Genomic DNA, 18,831 nt, shown 5'->3' on the forward strand with positions numbered 1-18,831 from the left:
TAAGCACCAACGCTTAGACCAAGAAGAAAATTACAATATATACAAAACTATTTTATTTTCTGTGTATTTATCACTAAAATGTCGAATTTTAACCTTTTTTACTTTGCAGAAAAAACATTTTTTATTTATTAAACTATTGTCGAAAATTGATATTTAAAAAACAATATGAGTATGCATCACAAATCAAACATGTTCCAATGGCTTCTCGCTGCGGGATTTCTACTTGTTGCCGTTTCAGCTGCCGACGCCGATCATTGGACAAAGTGGTTTAAACCAGGAATGCAAAATACGGGCGGAAAGAGGTATTAAAAAAAACTCTTTTTGTTCGTAAATTTTGCAATACGTCAAAAATGTTCTTTTTTGAATAAAAACAACAACAGCAACAAATTTGTCCCGACAGTTCAATTTATCATGCAAATTATAACTTAACAGAAATGTGACTTTAAATAAAGTCGTTTTCTTAAAAAATAACCCTAAACCCGATCTAAGAGTCCCTACCCGACTTTCGACTCTGATATAAATTCCGGCCGAACCATTTTTGTTTTTAGCTGAACAAATTTTAACAACAAAAGAAAATTATTTTAATTTGTAATCTCATATTAATTTTTTCTTTACAGGAGCACAAACGATTTAAATATGGAAAGGCTGTTTAACTACAGAATAAGCAGGCCGACCATAGACAGTGCGGGTCTCTACGACAAATTTGATCACGCTATTACCGCCGAACTTATGAAAACAAGCCGAGACAATCTAATGGGACTGCTCCGGGTAAGTTTTGCACCTCTTTAAAATTTAAATTGAAACAAACAGCAGACCTTTAAATTGTTTATCGTTTTATACAGGCGTTGGCGCAGGACGCAGTTGCAAAAGAAAACGGCGAATATTCGGTAAGGAAAACAATCTTTATTTTATGAGCGCTGTACTTCCAGTGGACTCTTTATATGCGTATTTTCGGTTTTCAATTTTTCTCAAATGAAAAAACATTCACGCACTTTTAGAGCAGTGTTTTACCAATTTGTCCTTACACTCACTTTCTGTGAAACAAACGTTTTAGTTTGACAGACAAAAAGTGTTTTGTGAACATTAAAACTCTTTAGTTGGGTTGCGGTAGTTTTAATAATATTAAATAATCTTCTCTTTCACAGAACAACGTCGATGAATGGACAAATCGAGATTAGACCTGTTTCAGGAAATCCAAGCCGAATTGAAACCCCGTTGCCGTCCCTTCGCTATTGACTTTGCACATCCATTCGGTCGTTATAGTTTAAGGAAAACATTTCGTAACATTCCTTCGTATTTATATTGTATCGTAACTGTGCTTAATATTACCGTGCTGTGATCTGCTCACCGCATACTGTTTACCCGTTGTACTTGTTACTTATTGCTTATATTTATGAGACTGATTCGCATTTATCCGCCCTTTCTTGCAATGCGAATCTTTTCAATACAACTCTTGCCAATCACTCTGCCTTGCTTCGTTACGACAGGAAGCCAGAATTGTTTATGTTTAAGGCACTACTGTTCATGCTTCAAGAGGGTAGGTAAATCATTTATGAGGGAATGCCGTTGTAGCTTAGCGTTTGACTGACATGCGCACCGCAAACTTCCGCAGAAATATATACATCCAGAGGCAATCACCATTTTGTTCGCAACAGTTAATGCGCGCCAAATCAATCGCACGGGGAAAATACAAATCGAACATTTTAAACCCGACAGTAAATTTCTTTTATTGACGAACAGCCGAACCCACAGTGATCGTAAATGCAATGGGGCCCTCAGTAAAATGCAGTGGCTCGGGAGTATTGATTAAATACTTTGCAAGTTCGTGATGTTTCGAAAACTAATAGCTTTTTTGCATGAAATCAGATATAATGCTCTTGTCGCTAATACGACTGTCAATTTACGGGCAGTCACATTTTTTACAAAGTAGATTTGCATCATGCTTTGCTGAGCTCAGTGTGTTTTTTGCCAATTGTATAGATGGCCGTCCGTGAAGCTGCTGACAATTAGAGTCGACGGACAGGTGACATGTCATTTGAAAATCGCCATTACTCGTTGTTCGTCAAACAATATTTTCGGACACATGCGTCGCTCATATCGATTTTTTTCAATCAGATCACGTGAAATTTAAGTTCTCCGCAAGAGTTACCACAAAATTAAAAACAAAAATAAGAAAAATACATTTTGTCAGTTGTTAAAATAAAACTCAAATAAAAACCTATCCCTTGGGAGCTGGTAATGGATAAATAAAACAACAACATAGATAGGCTACATTGGAACGCTATATACGGATCTGTTCATAAGTTTAATGATAAACATAACGGCCCAAATTCAATAAAGAATGTCGCCTTTTGCATCTATTTGGGCCGTTATATTCGTCATTAAACATAGATACAGATCATGAATTCGCCTGGCATGTCTCCCAGAACACGTTTATTCCCACTTATCGAAGATGTCAGGAATTTCAATTTGTAGCTCGGGTAGCAAACAATGGCCTTCTACAAGGTTAAGCCTTCCGATTTTCGAGCAGCCATTCGTCAAGTGGTCAGTGATTAAATTCCGGCGCAAATCTGAAACGAATCGCTTTGAACGGTACAGATAGATTTAACTCTCGGACAGTAGAAAGAAAACGGGTGGGCTTGGCATAAATAATGCACGATGAGAGGTAACCAGGCTATCTGTCAGAAATTTGGCCAATTGATCCCATGCCACTAGTTACAGGCAAGACCAAGATAAATAAACAAGGAAAATAGGATAAATATTTTATTCCAATAAGCTGTTTTCTGGGCCTCCACGCGTTATGGCACAACGCTACAGTGGGCGTGTAAGGTTAAGTCGGGCGATTGGATTGGTCACAGCGTTTAAAACAACAACCAATGTTTAAGCATATTATTTGTAAGAGAATTGCCCGCTCAGGTTGAAGTACAAGAAAAGCAGACAGGCCTGTGCAGAGGCAGGAGTCCTGCACGTTTTTTTCGACCCGAAATCAATCGCTCCGTCGCAAATTGGCCCCACTGGGATGTGACATTTAAAAACCAATGATTTCGATTTGATTTGCGGAAGGAGCCAGACCACTTATTCAGGAACTTGCTTTAAAACGAAAACAAATATCATTTATCCGTGAGTAAATATTTAGGCTACTACATCAGCTCAGTGGAATACTATAACCGTTCCATTAGCATACGTAACTGCATGGCCAATTCTCGTCACTTGCGAGTGTTTAGTCGTGCCCTGTTGTATAAGTTCTAAGAAAATTGACTGTCAACGGTAAAATATTTGTTTTTAGATTTAGTGCCATATCGACCAGGCACAATATCGATGCGTTACGACGAACTTGCATTATTGCTTCCAGTACTGCGTGAACCTAATACATATTGCATAACTTCTGATAGACTGACAACACTGCTTGAATCGATGCGAGAGTATGAGGAGCTTCTTATTACAGAAACCAACTGTATGTTGAAATTGACTTTCACTGACAGCTTTCAATCCGCATTATCCATTGAAAAATGTTTTTGTTTATTGAGTACTGGAGTGAACAGAGGTGAAAACATACAATGCCAAATGCGACGCGAAAAGCAAGACACTAAGAAACCACTGCTGCAAATGTTTAATATTGAGATGGTAGACTATTCTTTTAAACATCAAACAGGCGATTACTAGAAAAGAAATCATCTCAAATTAAACGATTTTATATCTGCATTACCGTAATTTTTCTTTTCATTTTAAAAATTTCAATTTATTTAATTTTACTTGTTCTCTTTGAAACAGAAAGACTATTTTATAAAAAAAATCAACGGAACAATAGCTTCTAAAAAACGAGTTTGAAAAAAGCATATTAATATAGATTTGTCAATAAAAAGTTTTAAACGTAAATTAACTAATTATCATTGATCATTGAAAATAATTCTAAACACGATCAACGACGTCTAAAACTGCAGACAAGTGATACGTTTGGCCCCAATTGATCACTACAAGCCACTACGAGTGAGGTGGTGAAGCTATAAGCGGATTGTGCAAGACACAGTGAACTTCAGAACTTGCAAAATGCAGTAAGGCATGCAAATAGTGTTGCACAGATGAAGCGGTTTTGTAGAAAAGCCTAAAACCAAAACTCAGTGAAGTATTGATAAAAAGTCGTGTGCAATTTAATTCAACGCCGCTCGTTCCAAACCATGAGTAAAATTTGCAACGAACAGGCTACTGATTGCAAACAACACATCATAGTAAAATTAAGTGTAGGAGACGATGTGGCCTCGTGGGTTCAATTTCCGTGGACAAATAGAATTACTTCGAAAACACGAGGTTCACGCGACAAGCATCTATAATAGTAGGATACAAGCGTTTCCATAATTTTCCAGCTTGGTCCGGAATTTTCGACCCTGTCGTGGCAATATCAGTAATCCAATATTCTGGAAGAATTAGCCTCTGTGATTGGATTAGAGGGGAGCTGCATGACCAACAAAGAATAGCAACGCTTGCATTAAACCCTGACAAGGGGTAGTAAGGTGCCAACTTCATTCGATTACCGGTTAGTAACCTGCCAGACCCGCCAAACCATCCCCTACTTCGTTATCTGAAGTCGCTCCGTTGCCTTGACGACGAAAAGGTGACCGGGCGTCGCTGATGTGATTGTGACGTCACGTTCGGCTGATGACGCGCCAATGACGAGGCAGCCAGGCCGCGCGAAAATCTGACGAAAATTATACCGGGCATGAAGACAACATATTAGTTATTGCGAATTCATGTAATGTAATTTTTCTGAGTGTTTAGGCGTAATAATAAGTTTGTCCTAATAAGCAGAAAGACTGCCTCAAAGGAAGTGAGATTAAATCGATGCGGCGTCCGCGAAGTGAAAACATCGATTCGTCACAAATCTCACGAAGTTAGATAATAAATGTGGCAACCTGACATGACAATAATCGATTATGATCAGTGTGCTCGGGTTGGATTTGAAAAACAACAACAACTATCGGTTTAAATCCGTGACAAATAACCAATCGATTGAACGTGACTGGCCCATAACTTCACGACCTATTCTATCGATCATAGGAACAAACAAATTACGGCCTATGAATGCAACTGACAACTATAACATACCTTCTTGGTAAATCCTCTAAAGCCAGATTTGTGGCCCGTGGTGACGTTAAGACGCCTGTGGGACCCAGGGACCTGGTTCCGGTGTCAGGGGAGGATTTGGACCCAACTTCGCGAGACGAAGTTCCATGGGTACGAGCGTCGTTGGCGAACTGATAGACGATTAGAAGACAGTCCTTGCAGAGACGAACAATGCGACGACAGCATTCCATCTCATTCTCGCTCACTGTGTCTGTGCTCTTGCTAAATATCGTCTCCCACGAGTTACTGCAAAATCACGTCTGGTGTAATTTAAATAAGGCCCAAAATTGTGTTTGTAAAATTGAAAAAGGAAAGGGAATTAAGCTGCAGACAGTGCACACTATTTCACTGTTTTCGAAGGAGGTTTGAAACCTTACATTCAAGCTCTCTAACGAAACTGTGTATTTTAATTAAGCGGCAAAGCTATAGTAGATTACGAAAATGGACACAAAAATTGCTGAAACTGTATTAAGCGAGGTTTATGGATTCTCAATTAAAAATATGTTTAATGTAATTGAAAGGTACGAAAGGTTAGGTATGTTGTTTTTAGCATATTTTATCCTTTATCTTGAGCACCAAGTATTCTTTCCTTCGTACCTAGACGTGGTGAAGCAATTCCACAATCCTTGTCCGTGGCTCCAATGCATTCTGTTGAAGAGTCGGTTGAAAAGCCGCATCAGTCGGATCGAATCGACGTCGTTCGTTCGCCAAACTCTCTCCATCACTGCTCTCACATTTCCACGCACAATGTCAACCACCTAATTATGAAGAGTCCAAGAAATTGGTGAACATGCAAAATGTTTTGACCCTTAACAACTAAAGTTTAACATAATATGGACAAATAAAAAGCTGCCATTGACTGATGCATGAAATGCGTCGACGTTCGTTGGACAGAAAAAAACAAAACGATTCGAAATAGTGTAAAAACTAGTCACACACAACTACAAACACACTTGATGATTTGTTGGTTAATGACTAAATAAAAAAAATCAACTCAAAAACAAATTTTAAATACCGTAAAGATTATTCAGTTGATTGAATAAATGTGATAACAAAACACTTGTGATAACATCTATTAAACCGTCGAGTAAAGCATTACAAATTTTCCACCCTTATCACCTGTGGGCCACACCTAGCGCAAGTACGTCACAAGTTCTGACGCATAAACGGACCAACGTAACCCGAGCAGATGCACCAAAGGGGTGCAAGGGCTACGTGCCTTTTGTACATGAATGAACAAAAACACGCTAAGCAATGAAGCAAGAATAACAAAACAAATACATCTAACCAATGCTGACTCAACTGAGATAATCACGAAATTTTACTCCAATCGTGTCATGATTTGGGGGAATTGGGAGAATCTGAACGCAGGTGTATACGTGTCGACATTCAATATACCTGTGGTCGTCACTAATGAGCTTGGGTAAGTCGTCATAACCACACTACCGCAGTCCGTAAACAGTACAGTTAAATGACTAACATTGTCCATACAAGTCTTTTGATGTAAGAAGACGTGAAAAAATCTCTGCAAACGGTTTAATAAAACTTTAAACTAGTTTTTGTCACGATAAATTCTAACTTTTTACGTTTTAATTTGGGGCTGTAGTATTAACGTATTTTTTATGATTTTATTTTTGTCATTTATATTTAACTTTTACGCACACCAACTTAGGAATCGAGTTTTGGACTGAATTATTTTATATGCTGTAGACAAAGATCGGCAAGAATTCCGAAGGCCAAACACTACCTCCAATTATTTACACATTAGGCTTTCCCGCTATGCAAACGGAACAGGTATAAAGCGTAACGACATACCAAGTAGCGATGGGTGGGGTTAAAGGCCACATTATTCGAAGAAATTCAGCCCTTGGGCGACATTTGCAAATCCTGATTAACTGAATTCGAAATTAGTGAATTACAGATCAAGTAAGATAGGCGCAGGACCACTTTCAAAGAACGGCTTTTGCCATAGAACTTTAAGCGCTGTGGGTTTTGGGTTGTTTATCGGGAAACTCGTTTGGTTGCATAAGATAAGGATTGAAGCCCGCCATTAGCGACAAATCGATTTGCGGCATTTGCCCTGTCTTTTCAAATGTCTATTTAACCCTTTGTAGTTTATTTAGGTTTGAAAGCGCAGATGTACGCAAGTGTCAAGCCATGAAACGTACAAATGTAACCACCTTTATCGATGACGGTTTAAAGGAATATCTACTTTGGGACTGTGCTTCTATATTTGGAGATCCTCGGGGCGGGATAGTAGGGGACAAACGCGGACAGCAATTTCAGCCGTCGGCATTTATAGAAACAACAGCAAAGTGCTGCAATTATTTGGTCCAGCGAACCCCGGACTTGCTACGCGAGACACGGTCGAAAAAATCCCCAGCAAGTCAAAACAACTGAATCAGAGCCCAAAAAACGCACCTTCCGCCGTTTCACAGCATCCAATTTCACAAACCAGTAGGTAGCGACGCGCGGCTTGTGCATCTTCCAGTCATCCAAGATCTGCACATAAACAACACGTCGATTAGTAATGAATCACATAAGAGGAGATGCTTACGGCAGGCACGAGCCGGTATTCTAGTGTGATGATCACCGCTCAATTATCGACGATATCAGGGTTCAATGGCCGGCTAACGATCGCCCAAAGCCCCTAGAGTCGAAATTTACGCCCGTGGCGGATGACAACGCCCAAAAAAGCTTTCCGATCTATCTCTTACCGAGTCCATTATCCGGTCAGCTTCCTCGTCGGTCTTGCCTGGAAACTTGATGCGCGTGCGCTCTAGCGCCGCAAGCGTACGGCTCGTGTTCATCTCGTCGCGTTCTCGCGGGGAAACCCCGTATGCAAGAGCGTCATCGGCGCCGAATCCAAAAGACGAAATGTTGAGAGATCGGCGCAGAGGAGCGACTCCTTTGATAGAAGTCTCGGAGCGAGCGTACGTGGAAAGGCTTGATGGAAGAGCGGGCGAGGAATCGTCAATCAATGCAGCCGTATATTTGTTAACACTGCAGAAAAAGATTATGGTTGACAATTCTAAAACCCTATTGATATTTTGTTTACCAACATCGCTCTGCACTACGCACCTTGCGCAAAGATTCAAGCTAAATGCGCAATTTTTGAAAAAAATCATGTTTTTTGCGTAAATAAACCAAATAAACAAACGTTATTTTATTTTTTCAGGTAAATATCCAATAATAAACACGTAAAAGTAAAAGGCCTTTAAAATAATTTTAGCATCTTCCAAAACACAAAAAAAGCCAACTCGACAATTTGCTTACTTTTGAACCGATACCGATCTCTGACGGGGATCGCCGTTTCCTTGCGCCGGCTGCTGCACACGGCGGCCGTCTCGTGACTTTACTTTTCGTCGGGCACTTGACGAACGTTCGTCCTTCGACTGCTGACGTCCCAAACGTGAAGTAGACCGTGAAGGTGGCGTCAAATTCACCCGCGGTTTCCCGCTACCGTGACGTGCCTACAAAAAGGGGATTTTGATCTGCAACGGGATTTTCACCAAAAAGAGCCCACTTAGGGTGAACTGCCGGAAAAGTATTGACAGCCTCGGGACAAATTTAAACAACGCTCAAAAACTGCTAGCAAGATTAATGAGATTTTTACCACCACAAAAGTATCAAAACAATTTAGAGCAGTGGTTCCCAATCTTTTTCATATTTTTTTCTAAACGGTCCCTTTGCCATTTTTTCGAGGGCTCGCGGTCCTTAAGCCTATATGTGTATTACATAAAAACGAAAGTTGATTGCATGATTTTAGCTAGTTATGCAAAATTGCGCATAACAATCATCCAAAGACAGCATGTGACATCACAAACAGGACAAAAACATTACGATTGTCATTTAATAAAGGCCATTGTTTAGCAATGGAGACAGTCGATTCTCAATTCTACTTTGATTTAAACTTATTTAGTGGCACAAACTGACGCCAAATAAGATTATAGAATTACTTCAACCGCTTCGCGGTCCCCCCAAAATTGCCTGACGGACCCTTAAGGGACCGCGGACCCCAGTTTGGGAATCGCTGATTTAGAGTGACTCATAATTTTTAGTTCGCTTTACCTGTTATAGTACATTAAAGTTCAAAAATGTAAATTTAGAGCAAAAAATGCATTCCAATATCTGTGTAAAAAGCATCCCAAAGTTTCGACAATTATTGTTGTCACCGTCAGGTGAAATAAAAAATCTGAAGGGTCGCAACTTACTGTATACCACATAACAGAGAAAGAAGGGGTGCAACCAGTGGTGGGATTCAGCCGGTTCGCCCCGGTTCTATAGAACCGTCTCACGAAATTTCATGAGATCAGCGAACCAGTTAGCATTACTGGTTACTGCACTGTCAATGGACTTTTTGTAACAGAACCGGCTGAAAAACATGACTTTTGTGATAAAACCGACTGAAAAAAAATTAAATCCCACCACTGGGTGTAACACACATGAAGTTAAAGATTAAAAAAATGTGTACCCGTGTAAATTATGATTTAAAATATTTTTTTAGGCATGAGGATTAAAAAGCTCGATTATTTGTTTCATCTCGTCTTAGAATTAAAACAGTGGTTTTGCAAATTATCACAAGTAAGCGTTTTTACCAAGTACGCAGCCCTCTCAGCTTCTGGCGACGATTTCATACCGCGATCTCCGATTCGCCGCCTCTCGTCCTGTAAGTCAAATAATTTAGTTTCGAAATGAATGGCATTCACTACTGACAGCAGAATCGCACTTTTTAATGCCACAGAACTGAAAAAACATTACGAAATGTCGTTGCTACGAAACAACCTTATCTAATTGGCCGAAAAATCGACATTGGTATTGAACTAAAAGTCTCAGAAATAACATTACTGTCACTAATCAATGCAGTTGCTTAAATAAAATTACTGATCTTATGCGAGAAAAGAAGAGACAAAAATGACACCACTGGAATTAATTCACCTCTGAAGAGTCCTCATCACTGTTAGAGGAAGAGTCGGATGAAAAACCCTGATCGCGTTTTTTCCTGGATCCGGATCGGGTCGAGGGAGGAGTGAGGAGAGGCATGCTGGAGAGAGGTTTCGGTTGCTGAGGTCGAATTCCCTCTTCCGCTTCACATTGTTCAATCAAATCCAAGATTTCATCCTCCTAATAGTGTTATACCATAGTAAGTCAATATCAAGAAAAAAACATCAGGTTTTGTGTAAGATGACATGAAAAGGTAAAATCGGACAAGTGGGTCATCACAGTTCCAAAAACAAAACAAAATTCGAAATAATTGTAGTAAATCAAAACTAACAGACAATGTCGTCGGAATCGAAAACACAAATTAAACCTGCAAACACTATTCAAACGTATACAATAAATTGTATTCACTACATCATACAAGCTCTTTGATTTTTGGTTTTGAATTCGACTTTTGCATCAGTTTACATTGTGGTTAAAGAAGCCCGCCTCTAATGTATGTAAATGTACACAAAATCTTGGTTGGCCCGAACTCGATTGGAACAAAAAAGTTGTCCGGATTAGGCGAAGGTTAGCTTTATCCGACGTCGATTAGTTCAAGCCTTATCACAGTAAAATTATTTGTACCTCAAGTTTTGTCCGAATCAGGCTAAGATACTGTTCAACCGAGGTTTACCGTGTACTTTAAAGCCTAATACAAGTAATGATATATATTCTGTTCATTATTGATTTATGGGGTATACATTAACGTCCGAACTCCAGACCAATGTCAGGCGTAATGTCATCAATTGTCATACATGACGGGATAAAAACGCATAGCAACATTAAAATTATTGTTCATCAGTCTTGTGTCTTGTATAGTGTTTAAATATAATTCCAAAAATTATATGTCGCTCCTTTTGCAACAAGGACAAGCAACTTGCCTTTTGCAATCGGTAATGGTCGATGATATTCTTTTGAAAAGGTGCCGAACGCGACTGCAGGAACAGCTGGAAAGCGTCACTAAGAAGGTTCGTGTATCTGCGAAGATAAAAACATTGACAAAAACGAAAAAATGCAGGGTTATTGAATAGAAAACAAAATGAATCACGTTTTTTGAACTGAAAATAATTAATTGTGCCGCACAATAGACAACAATCATTTTGCGACCACAAAAGAAGAATGCACGCTTCATTTTAATTGGCACGATGTTGATAATTAGGGATATAAACTGAATAGTGCCAACTAACAACATTGTCATAAGCAGATGGCCTCGTTCGAAATACTAAAGGCGACAGGTGACAATTATTTTCACACTGACAATGTGACGTCCATGTCTTTTAACCCACCTTTCTCTCATTGTTTTGTCGTGACAGGGAAATATTCGCTTGTAACCGCCGCTGTTTGCATCTTCATGTTCTTCACGAATCGCCTCCTTGCGCACCCAAGTCAACTTTTCTTTCTAAAAAGCAACACTACCGGTTTGAAATTCACCAATAAAGCTGACATTTAGTCAGAAACATATCTGCCAGAGTACTTGTATATACAGAACAATGATTTTTAAAACGTTTGAATGATGAACAAGTATTCTTACAAGTAGTTATGTTTTTAATTAAATTGCTTTTAAAGTCCGTGCATAGTGTTCCAAAGCTGAAAAGGTTGTGTAGCATCCAGTAACAAACATGTTGGTTTATGCAACACTGATGCATAAAGCCAATGGTGTTACAAAGTACCGGGATTAAAACAATTGGGGTTAATTTAAAGATAGAAGTCAAGAGCAAGTTTTTAGTGTTACAAAACATTTCATTTGTAAAACCATTTTAAGGATGGTTTGGGCCATAAGCCCAAAATAAAATAAAAGAATCTGTGTTTTAGACATCAGGCGAAAAGAAACTTGTGGTCGTAGTCATAAAATCCATTATAGAGTTGGAGTTGCATGGGTGGTTAGTATCGACCACAAGATAATATCTCGGCATAAGCGATAGTGTCTATGACATGACATTCGGTGGCTAAAAATGCCGCAAGCTAAATAATTCAAAACATCAACGATGTTGTTTTCCTGTCAAGCTTTTCATTGATGTGGCTGACCGAAAAACAGGTTCCGTCAACTCAGTGATTTTCAGTTACAAGCTGCGGCACACAAGTGAAAGATTTTCTAATGTGCAGAGTAATTATTTTTTCGTGTGTTTGTTTTGCAAGTGAAATTTAATGTGTTTGCTTGATTCTTTTTTATCCTCGGTGGGCGGGCAACGCCTGGATACATTATGCTCACAATGAATCGGCTGTCGAGCTGTCTGTTTTGTTGCAAGTCCGTTAAATCCTTTTTTATTTGATTTTTTCGACTTGGGCAGTTGGTGACCGTAATTTAGTTCAACCCAACGAGAATGCCACTCATTTTTTATGATACCTGTTTTCATTTTGTTTTTTACCATGCACACCTTCACCCACCGCACAAAATAATTATCTTTGGCAACTTTGTGCGTTTGTAGCGTCTGCAGTGTACCACACAAACAGTAGATCAGTGGTTCTTAACCGGGGTACAATCGAACCCCAGAGGTTCGGCAACGCTGAATCAGGGGTCCGACGAAGGCCTTTTTGAAGTACAATACAAATACTGGTTTTCGTCAAACTTTGCAGTGGAAGGTTACATTTGGGTTTTGTTTTCTTTTTTTGACGTAACGAAGGTCATTGTGCGTGTTTTTCGTAAGCAGCAAAACAACGAAATTTTGTTGGTAGCAAAAACTTATTACTTCATCTTTTTCATGAAGGTTGCTAAAAATACAATGTTTTATTTTGATGAAAACTAAAAATTCCCGAAATTAAAGCAATCCTGAAACAAGTTACTTGTATTATTATGTCAGAATTTAACAAAATGACAAACAGTAACTGTTGCCAATACGTTTGATCAAAAGTTAATTATGACCGACAAAACAAATGGTTTAAAAACCTAGGATGTAACTTGTTGGGGTTCGACCAAAAACTGAAGAATACCGCAGGGGTTCGGTCATTATAAAAAGGTTAAGAACCACTGGTTTAGATTGTTGTTGTGCCAAACAGTTAAACCATAAAGAACCACAAACAAATGACTCACTAGCTCCTCCTTGCGGCGATTGACCACGAACTTGCGTTGAGCAGATGACGACATATAGTTTGCCGGCATACGATGTTGAGATGGTCTGAAAAGTCGACGTTGAGCCTCAGCCTTCTGGCTTGCGATGTTGCGTCGTTTATCACCAGCTCTGAAGGTTACCATACAAACATGGTGAAATATGGATGAATTAATATGTGTGTGGCGGTATGTGGGTGAATACAAATCAGGTTATGGTCGTTTATCTTGGTGCCGCAGAGCCATATGAAAATGCCCTTCGTGTACCGTATAAATATTTAATGAAAACCACATCGGCCATACAGCTTAGTCATCGTTACGGATTTATCGCACAGTGTCGAAAAATTGTCCCTGTCAGTTAATCTAACCACCTTGACATTGATGGCATAAGCTATACAGTACACAAACATAAACAGTCTTGCGCCAAGACATTTAAAAGTATCCAGATTTAAAAATTTGATAAGTTCGTGATGTGAGAAGTGAAAAGTTTCGTGAAGGCAAGTCCAAGTTCGAATTAAAAGTAGTCTTTAGAAATTTGGACGTTGTTGTGGTGCTATAATTACGTTGTAACTGGTAAATATTAATTTTGCATATCTGGGTTAGTGATCAATCTGTCTTATATTACAAAAAAATCTAGAATCAACCAACAGACTATACATTTACCAACCTGATATTAACAAGTCTTAACGCGTCGCGAATTACCCCACCCTTGATTTCTTGATCAATCTTTTCGTCACCACCGAAGCTTGGTGCTCTAAAATTGTAACAAAAACATTTTGAAAATGTTTGCATTGCATGAAACGATTAAAAGAACTGGAAAAAATGCAAAAAAATTCATATATCAGAGCATTCAAAATTGTGTTAATCCCATCTAAAAAATATTTCCTAAATCTCGTTTTTTAACAGATGGAAGTCAGGGCGAAGACGAATGCATTATGGAACCATACTTACTGTCCACTAGGGGCCTGGGTTGGGATTAATTACTGGGCCGTTGAAGCAACACGTATAAACACATTAAAGTTGTCGCGGACTACACTGCCACTCATATAAGCAAGAACAAATTATTATGGGAAAACAATGGCATGATTTGTTGTTAATAAATCAGTGTATAGTAATGTAAATTTCCTTGCACCGAACATTCGTTGATTTATTGAACGCCAATCCACAAAAGTTTTGTCAAGATGTGTTCCACTCGTAAAGTCATATTTTAAGTTGCAGACAGTGCACACTATTTCTGCACATAAGTTTTCATCAGTGCAGCTTATAGGTGGAAACAGGGCGCACTGTCTGCAGCTTATAATGTATTGGCTCGATGCCTTTTATATCCTATATCTTACCTATTTACTTCCAGCAACCAAGGTTTGAGTTTCCGGTCCAGGAAAATATCGAAACCGAGAACTGAAAAACAAACCATACTTCGTAATACGAACCCAATTACAGTTTCAACAGTGTTTCATCTCCGAATCAATAATGCAACGTCACCGACAAACAGAGAGAGTTAAATTACGAAAGCAGCGTCCCGCCTATTGTTTATATTTCGCTTTGAACAATTAGAAATCGATCAGGTTGAAACAACGTAGCTTGATATATTTGCGGAGGCGCAGTTTGTTTGAGGCGGCGCTCGGTATGTTGTAGTGGATCTTGTAAAACAATGGTTGTCGCATTGTTGGGGCACAGATGTAGGAAATGTTTAGGACAAAAACGTCATGTTTTTTGTCCACATCTTGAAAGCCAAAAAGATTAAAAATCAACAACTTTGAGATGGGCATTTTACAAGTCTTCCTAAAGTTAGTGTGCACATAATCAACGTTAGGTGTACAGTAACATATGGTAATGATATCTATCCGTTTATTTGATAAATTATGTTAGAATTGTGTGGAAATTTTTGGCTACCCTTTACAGTGTAATATAACCCGCCCTTGGAGATTATAGCATGGAAAAGTTTCCACACAAAAAGTTATAGACAAAATCGATTACCTAAGAAACTCATCCATATTCTACATCATCCTGACATTATTCGCTTTTATTAATTACATTTACATTCGAAACAAAAATTAATTTCAATGCTTTTGAGGTTAAGAGAACGAGCTTCACGAAACGCGATCAGATTTTTTGTGACAATCGCTTGTTTTTTAAGTACCTAAGGCACTGGGAAGAATTTAAACAACGGTGTATGTGTGTTTGTGGAAACTTACTTTCAAAACACACACTGTCAGAATGGGGTGGCTGACCCGGTCTGCACATCCGGTACGAGTGAAGAACATGAGGACTCGCCACGACCAAAGTCTTCAGCACCAAGTCCTACACGAGCAACAAAGGCAGGTTACAAATCACATCAATCACACAGCAGCTCTAGGCTTTGTGATGAAGTGACACTGATAAGAAACCTCGGATCAAACAACACGACAAAACCACCCTTGTGTACACAGCACAAGGACAATACGTGAAAGGTTGGAAGTCGACGTTTAATCTTGAATTCTCTTTTGCCCTTGTTGAAATCAGCTTGATGCGAGTATGAGAAAAAAGGCTTTCTATTGTTAGGGTTTTATTTCTGGCAGGAAGTGTTTGCGAAATACTCGATAAAACCGACTGAGTTTCTATGTTTGCCACTTGACGTGGAGAAGGTTTTTAAAACCACATTTTAATAAAAGTGTTATGACAGCTTATCAATCTATTTATCGCAAAATATTATTGTGCCTCCATTATATTTGGAACAAAAAGTTATAGCGCCTCCAAACCCCAGAAATAAATCCCTTCACTAATATCGTTATTGTTGCTATTTGTTTTGCGATCATTAAAAAGTACGAAATGTTTTGTTTATTAAACGAACCGTTATGCTCCGCCACAACGTTACTGTGTCGTATCCGGCGTTTCGGAGGTGGCTGAGCAGAGACTTAATACTTCTCTTGCTGCCACGGTCAAAGTCGCTATGTCGTTCGAATTTTTCGTTAGTTTTGTTCACTGAATAGTTGGTGAGATGCATGTAGTGCTGGTCCTTTAAAAAAAGAAACAAATATAAAAGCGGGGCCTAAAAATCGAGGAATGACACGCAAATTTACATCTAGTATGACATATGTCAATAGGTTTATAGAGCAATACAACACAGAACGTAACAAAGATCAAGAATCAACACCACTCTTTTTGTTTATTGTCTAACGGTCGTCCCAGTGCCTCAGGTATACCGGATTGTAACCATGGGGTTAATTACTTTTATCTTTAACCTCGCTGCTTCCTTTACTGCTGTGCAGCACTGTGACACAGCCCTTCTGTTGGTTTCATTTCACCAGACAGTGATAAAAGAAACTGTCGAAACGTTGTGGTGTTTTACACTCAAATCCTGGCTTGTATCTTATTGCTCAGTTGTCAATAGGCTTTACAACAATACATATTATGTGTTTTTGATCATAATGAGAAAGGTATTTCGCCTTGTAAAAAATGTCACTTTCTTACCACATTGCTTTCTGTGGGGCTCGCATACTTTTCAGTGCTCAGGCGTACCAAACCATCTTGGTAGAGAAATACTTTGAGTGGATCGCAGTGTGTTACCAGCGCATAAAGTCGTAGGTCAATCTTGTAACCATCCAACAACAATGGTTTGTCCAGATATTCTTGGACAATGGTGTGCTCAGTGGGTTGAATTTTCTCCACATTGCGATAAAGTTGGATACTGAAACACAAATATTTAATACAAAAAAGTGAATTCATTGGTTTCAGTGACATTTTATTTTTTAACCTGACAAATGTATAAGGTTGTGTTTAATTATTTTTGCATACTGTTTCAGATACTGAGTAAATACCCATTTCCCATCGCTCCATTTGCAGGTTTCTGAATAAAAGTCAATACTTTTCTTTTGTTCTTCTTTGCATCTTTAGCATATAGCAGAAGTAGATTGTATTCAGATGGCATGTTCCATGATTTAGGTGTAAAGTTGAAATCGTTGGGCTTGGCTCGATGCATTCTGAAAACAGTAGTTTAGTTTATTAAATTTTGCGTTCAGTCTATGTTCAAACACAAGTTTAAATTTTCTTAATTATAGGTTTGTGCAGACCTGTCTGTGCCAGCAGGTAACAATCCCATACAGGACCCATACAATTGGAACAACACTGCGTTCAGATCTTATTCAAATAGAACTCATAATAACCAATTTTCACCCAAATGTTTCTGTTGATTTTGGGATAAAAACTTTAAGCTTACTTTGCCATGTTTCTTGCCAAGTAGTCTTTGCGGCAAATCTCTCCCATACTTGGAAAGTGATTGACATGTTGGTAGCTTTGCAGCTCCTGGATTCGCTCCATGGGAACAACAGAGTCATACCAGAATAAATATGATGAGCTTGCTGAGACAGAATCATCTTTTACTAGGACCATTCCACAAGCTTCAATTCCATTCTTGACTAAAAACAAATAAGCCATCTAGATGTATTTTGTTGTTATTTTAAATGATAAATAGTAACTAAATAGGAAGTTACTACTATTTTTGCTGTATTGTCAATTCTGAATAGTTTAAATACATCTTGATTATGGGAAAAATGTAAAAGTTTTAGTTCATTTGGTAATCAAGGTTTATTTAATGAAAAGCAAACTGTTAAATCCCTACAAAATAATTTTTTCATACTGATTAATACCAAGTTCATATTTGCAATTGGCAACATTGGCTGTTATCCAGGATCGCCGCTTCCTTTTTGTTTTTCTTCCAGAATCAGTGACAACATCACTTGAACTTTGTACAACATCTTCATCACCTTCATCCACACTTGGAAGAACATAACTCCTCTCATGAACTTGTCCGTAATCTACTGTATATGCATTTTTAATCATAAGAGATAAGTTCAAACAAACTCATCATTTATTCAATGCTTACCACTTCCAATAGTAGATTCCCATGACGAGGAAAACCCATCACCAAAGTATGGTGTAGATCTTATTCGACTAGGCATCACCAAAAAATTCTGGTGGTCCAGCCAAACTAAATACACCCACTCTTTTTGTCAATCAACAAAGAAATTACATTATTTTAAACCAACAAAAAAACAAAAACAAAGATGCTGACAGTTTGACATGAACCAACTAAAAAGCAAGCATCATTATAATATTTTTAAATAGCTTTGCAAAATAATGGAAAGAAGTACACAACAGAGAAGATTATTACATATTTTTCTTGTTTGACAACAGTACTTCATCCACTTGTCGGTCATTTCTTGTTACGATGGACGCCGAACAATATTTTGTTTCTGACACAGAAATCCTCTACTACAGGGTTAATTCTCTCGTTTCAGGTTTAGGGCTCAGTTTTTAAAATGGAGGTGCGGGGTTGGTATTGGTATGTTACTTATGTCAGTCTAAACTTGATGTCTCTGAACAAAACTAGAATTTTCAGAATTTAAAGTTTTTATTTTAGCTGTTTCTGAGCTTTGACAAAACGGATGCAGGTTTATCTGAGCTTTACTCAATCAAAAGTTGAAACAAACTCGACTAATTCCATCGTTTGAGTACCAAGCGAACTGTTAGTTGATACTAAAAGCATTGTCCGACACGTTTGGATTTGGTTATATTGTAAATAAAAAGACAAAAATCAATTTAGGTTCATGAATACCTACCAACAACAAAAATTATATTTTGATGAAATCCCTCCTCATGCTTCGGAAAAGGCATTTTTCGTTTTACAAGCTTACGATCCAAACTTGGCA

The 18,831-nt window shown here is 38.4% G+C and overlaps 2 protein-coding genes across 4 annotated transcripts; one reads left to right on the top strand and one right to left on the bottom strand.

The window, feature by feature from the left end:
* Window positions 1–113: 113 nt before the first annotated feature.
* On the top strand, window positions 114–1,463 carry LOC145224402 (uncharacterized). The gene is made up of 4 exons (XM_080090891.1): window positions 114–302; window positions 618–768; window positions 843–887; window positions 1,146–1,463. Exons 1-4 carry the CDS (start codon window positions 166–168, stop codon window positions 1,176–1,178), a joined length of 366 nt encoding a protein of 121 aa, XP_079947017.1. The 5' UTR covers window positions 114–165; the 3' UTR covers window positions 1,179–1,463.
* Window positions 1,464–3,502: 2,039 nt separating this feature from the next.
* Window positions 3,503–18,766, bottom strand: LOC145224852 (tubulin polyglutamylase TTLL7-like). 3 transcript variants are annotated; one of them, XM_080091452.1, is made up of 21 exons: window positions 18,006–18,766; window positions 17,770–17,940; window positions 17,340–17,538; window positions 16,942–17,103; window positions 16,595–16,811; window positions 15,975–16,139; window positions 15,340–15,445; window positions 14,482–14,542; window positions 13,812–13,898; window positions 13,130–13,277; window positions 11,388–11,500; window positions 10,983–11,079; window positions 10,057–10,242; window positions 9,717–9,785; window positions 8,395–8,591; window positions 7,836–8,121; window positions 7,540–7,620; window positions 5,716–5,876; window positions 5,101–5,364; window positions 4,530–4,693; window positions 3,503–4,450 (listed from the first exon to the last, which is right to left on the bottom strand). In XM_080091452.1, exons 1-20 carry the CDS (start codon window positions 18,079–18,081, stop codon window positions 4,573–4,575), a joined length of 2,967 nt encoding a protein of 988 aa, XP_079947578.1. In that variant the 5' UTR covers window positions 18,082–18,766; the 3' UTR covers window positions 3,503–4,450; window positions 4,530–4,572. The 3 variants fall into 3 exon arrangements, with proteins under 3 accessions (XP_079947578.1, XP_079947579.1, XP_079947577.1); XM_080091453.1 differs by having other exon boundaries at window positions 3,503–4,693; window positions 17,770–17,937; XM_080091451.1 differs by having other exon boundaries at window positions 3,503–4,693.
* Between the last annotated feature and the right edge of the window lie 65 nt (window positions 18,767–18,831).

This window comes from Phallusia mammillata, chromosome 4 (assembly GCF_965637545.1).
Source record: "Phallusia mammillata chromosome 4, kaPhaMamm4.hap1.1, whole genome shotgun sequence".
Taxonomy (NCBI): Eukaryota; Metazoa; Chordata; class Ascidiacea; order Phlebobranchia; family Ascidiidae; genus Phallusia; species Phallusia mammillata.

What these genes read in the sequence shown, in the direction of transcription:
- LOC145224402 (XM_080090891.1), top strand. Translation starts at nt 166, where the DNA reads ATGAGTATGCATCACAAATCAAACATGTTCCAATGGCTTCTCGCTGCG. An exon ending in CAAAATACGGGCGGAAAGAG is followed by an intron (nt 303 to 617) that starts GTATTAAAAAAA and finishes TTTTCTTTACAG; the next exon opens with GAGCACAAACGATTTAAATA. An exon ending in AAGAAAACGGCGAATATTCG is followed by an intron (nt 888 to 1,145) that starts GTAAGGAAAACA and finishes TCTCTTTCACAG; the next exon opens with AACAACGTCGATGAATGGAC.
- LOC145224852 (XM_080091452.1), bottom strand. Translation starts at nt 18,081, where the DNA reads ATGCCTAGTCGAATAAGATCTACACCATACTTTGGTGATGGGTTTTCC. An exon ending in ACCATTACCGATTGCAAAAG is followed by an intron (nt 10,243 to 10,982) that starts GCAAGTTGCTTG and finishes TAACACTATTAG; the next exon opens with GAGGATGAAATCTTGGATTT. An exon ending in AATTGCTTCACCACGTCTAG is followed by an intron (nt 5,365 to 5,715) that starts GTACGAAGGAAA and finishes GTGATTTTGCAG; the next exon opens with TAACTCGTGGGAGACGATAT.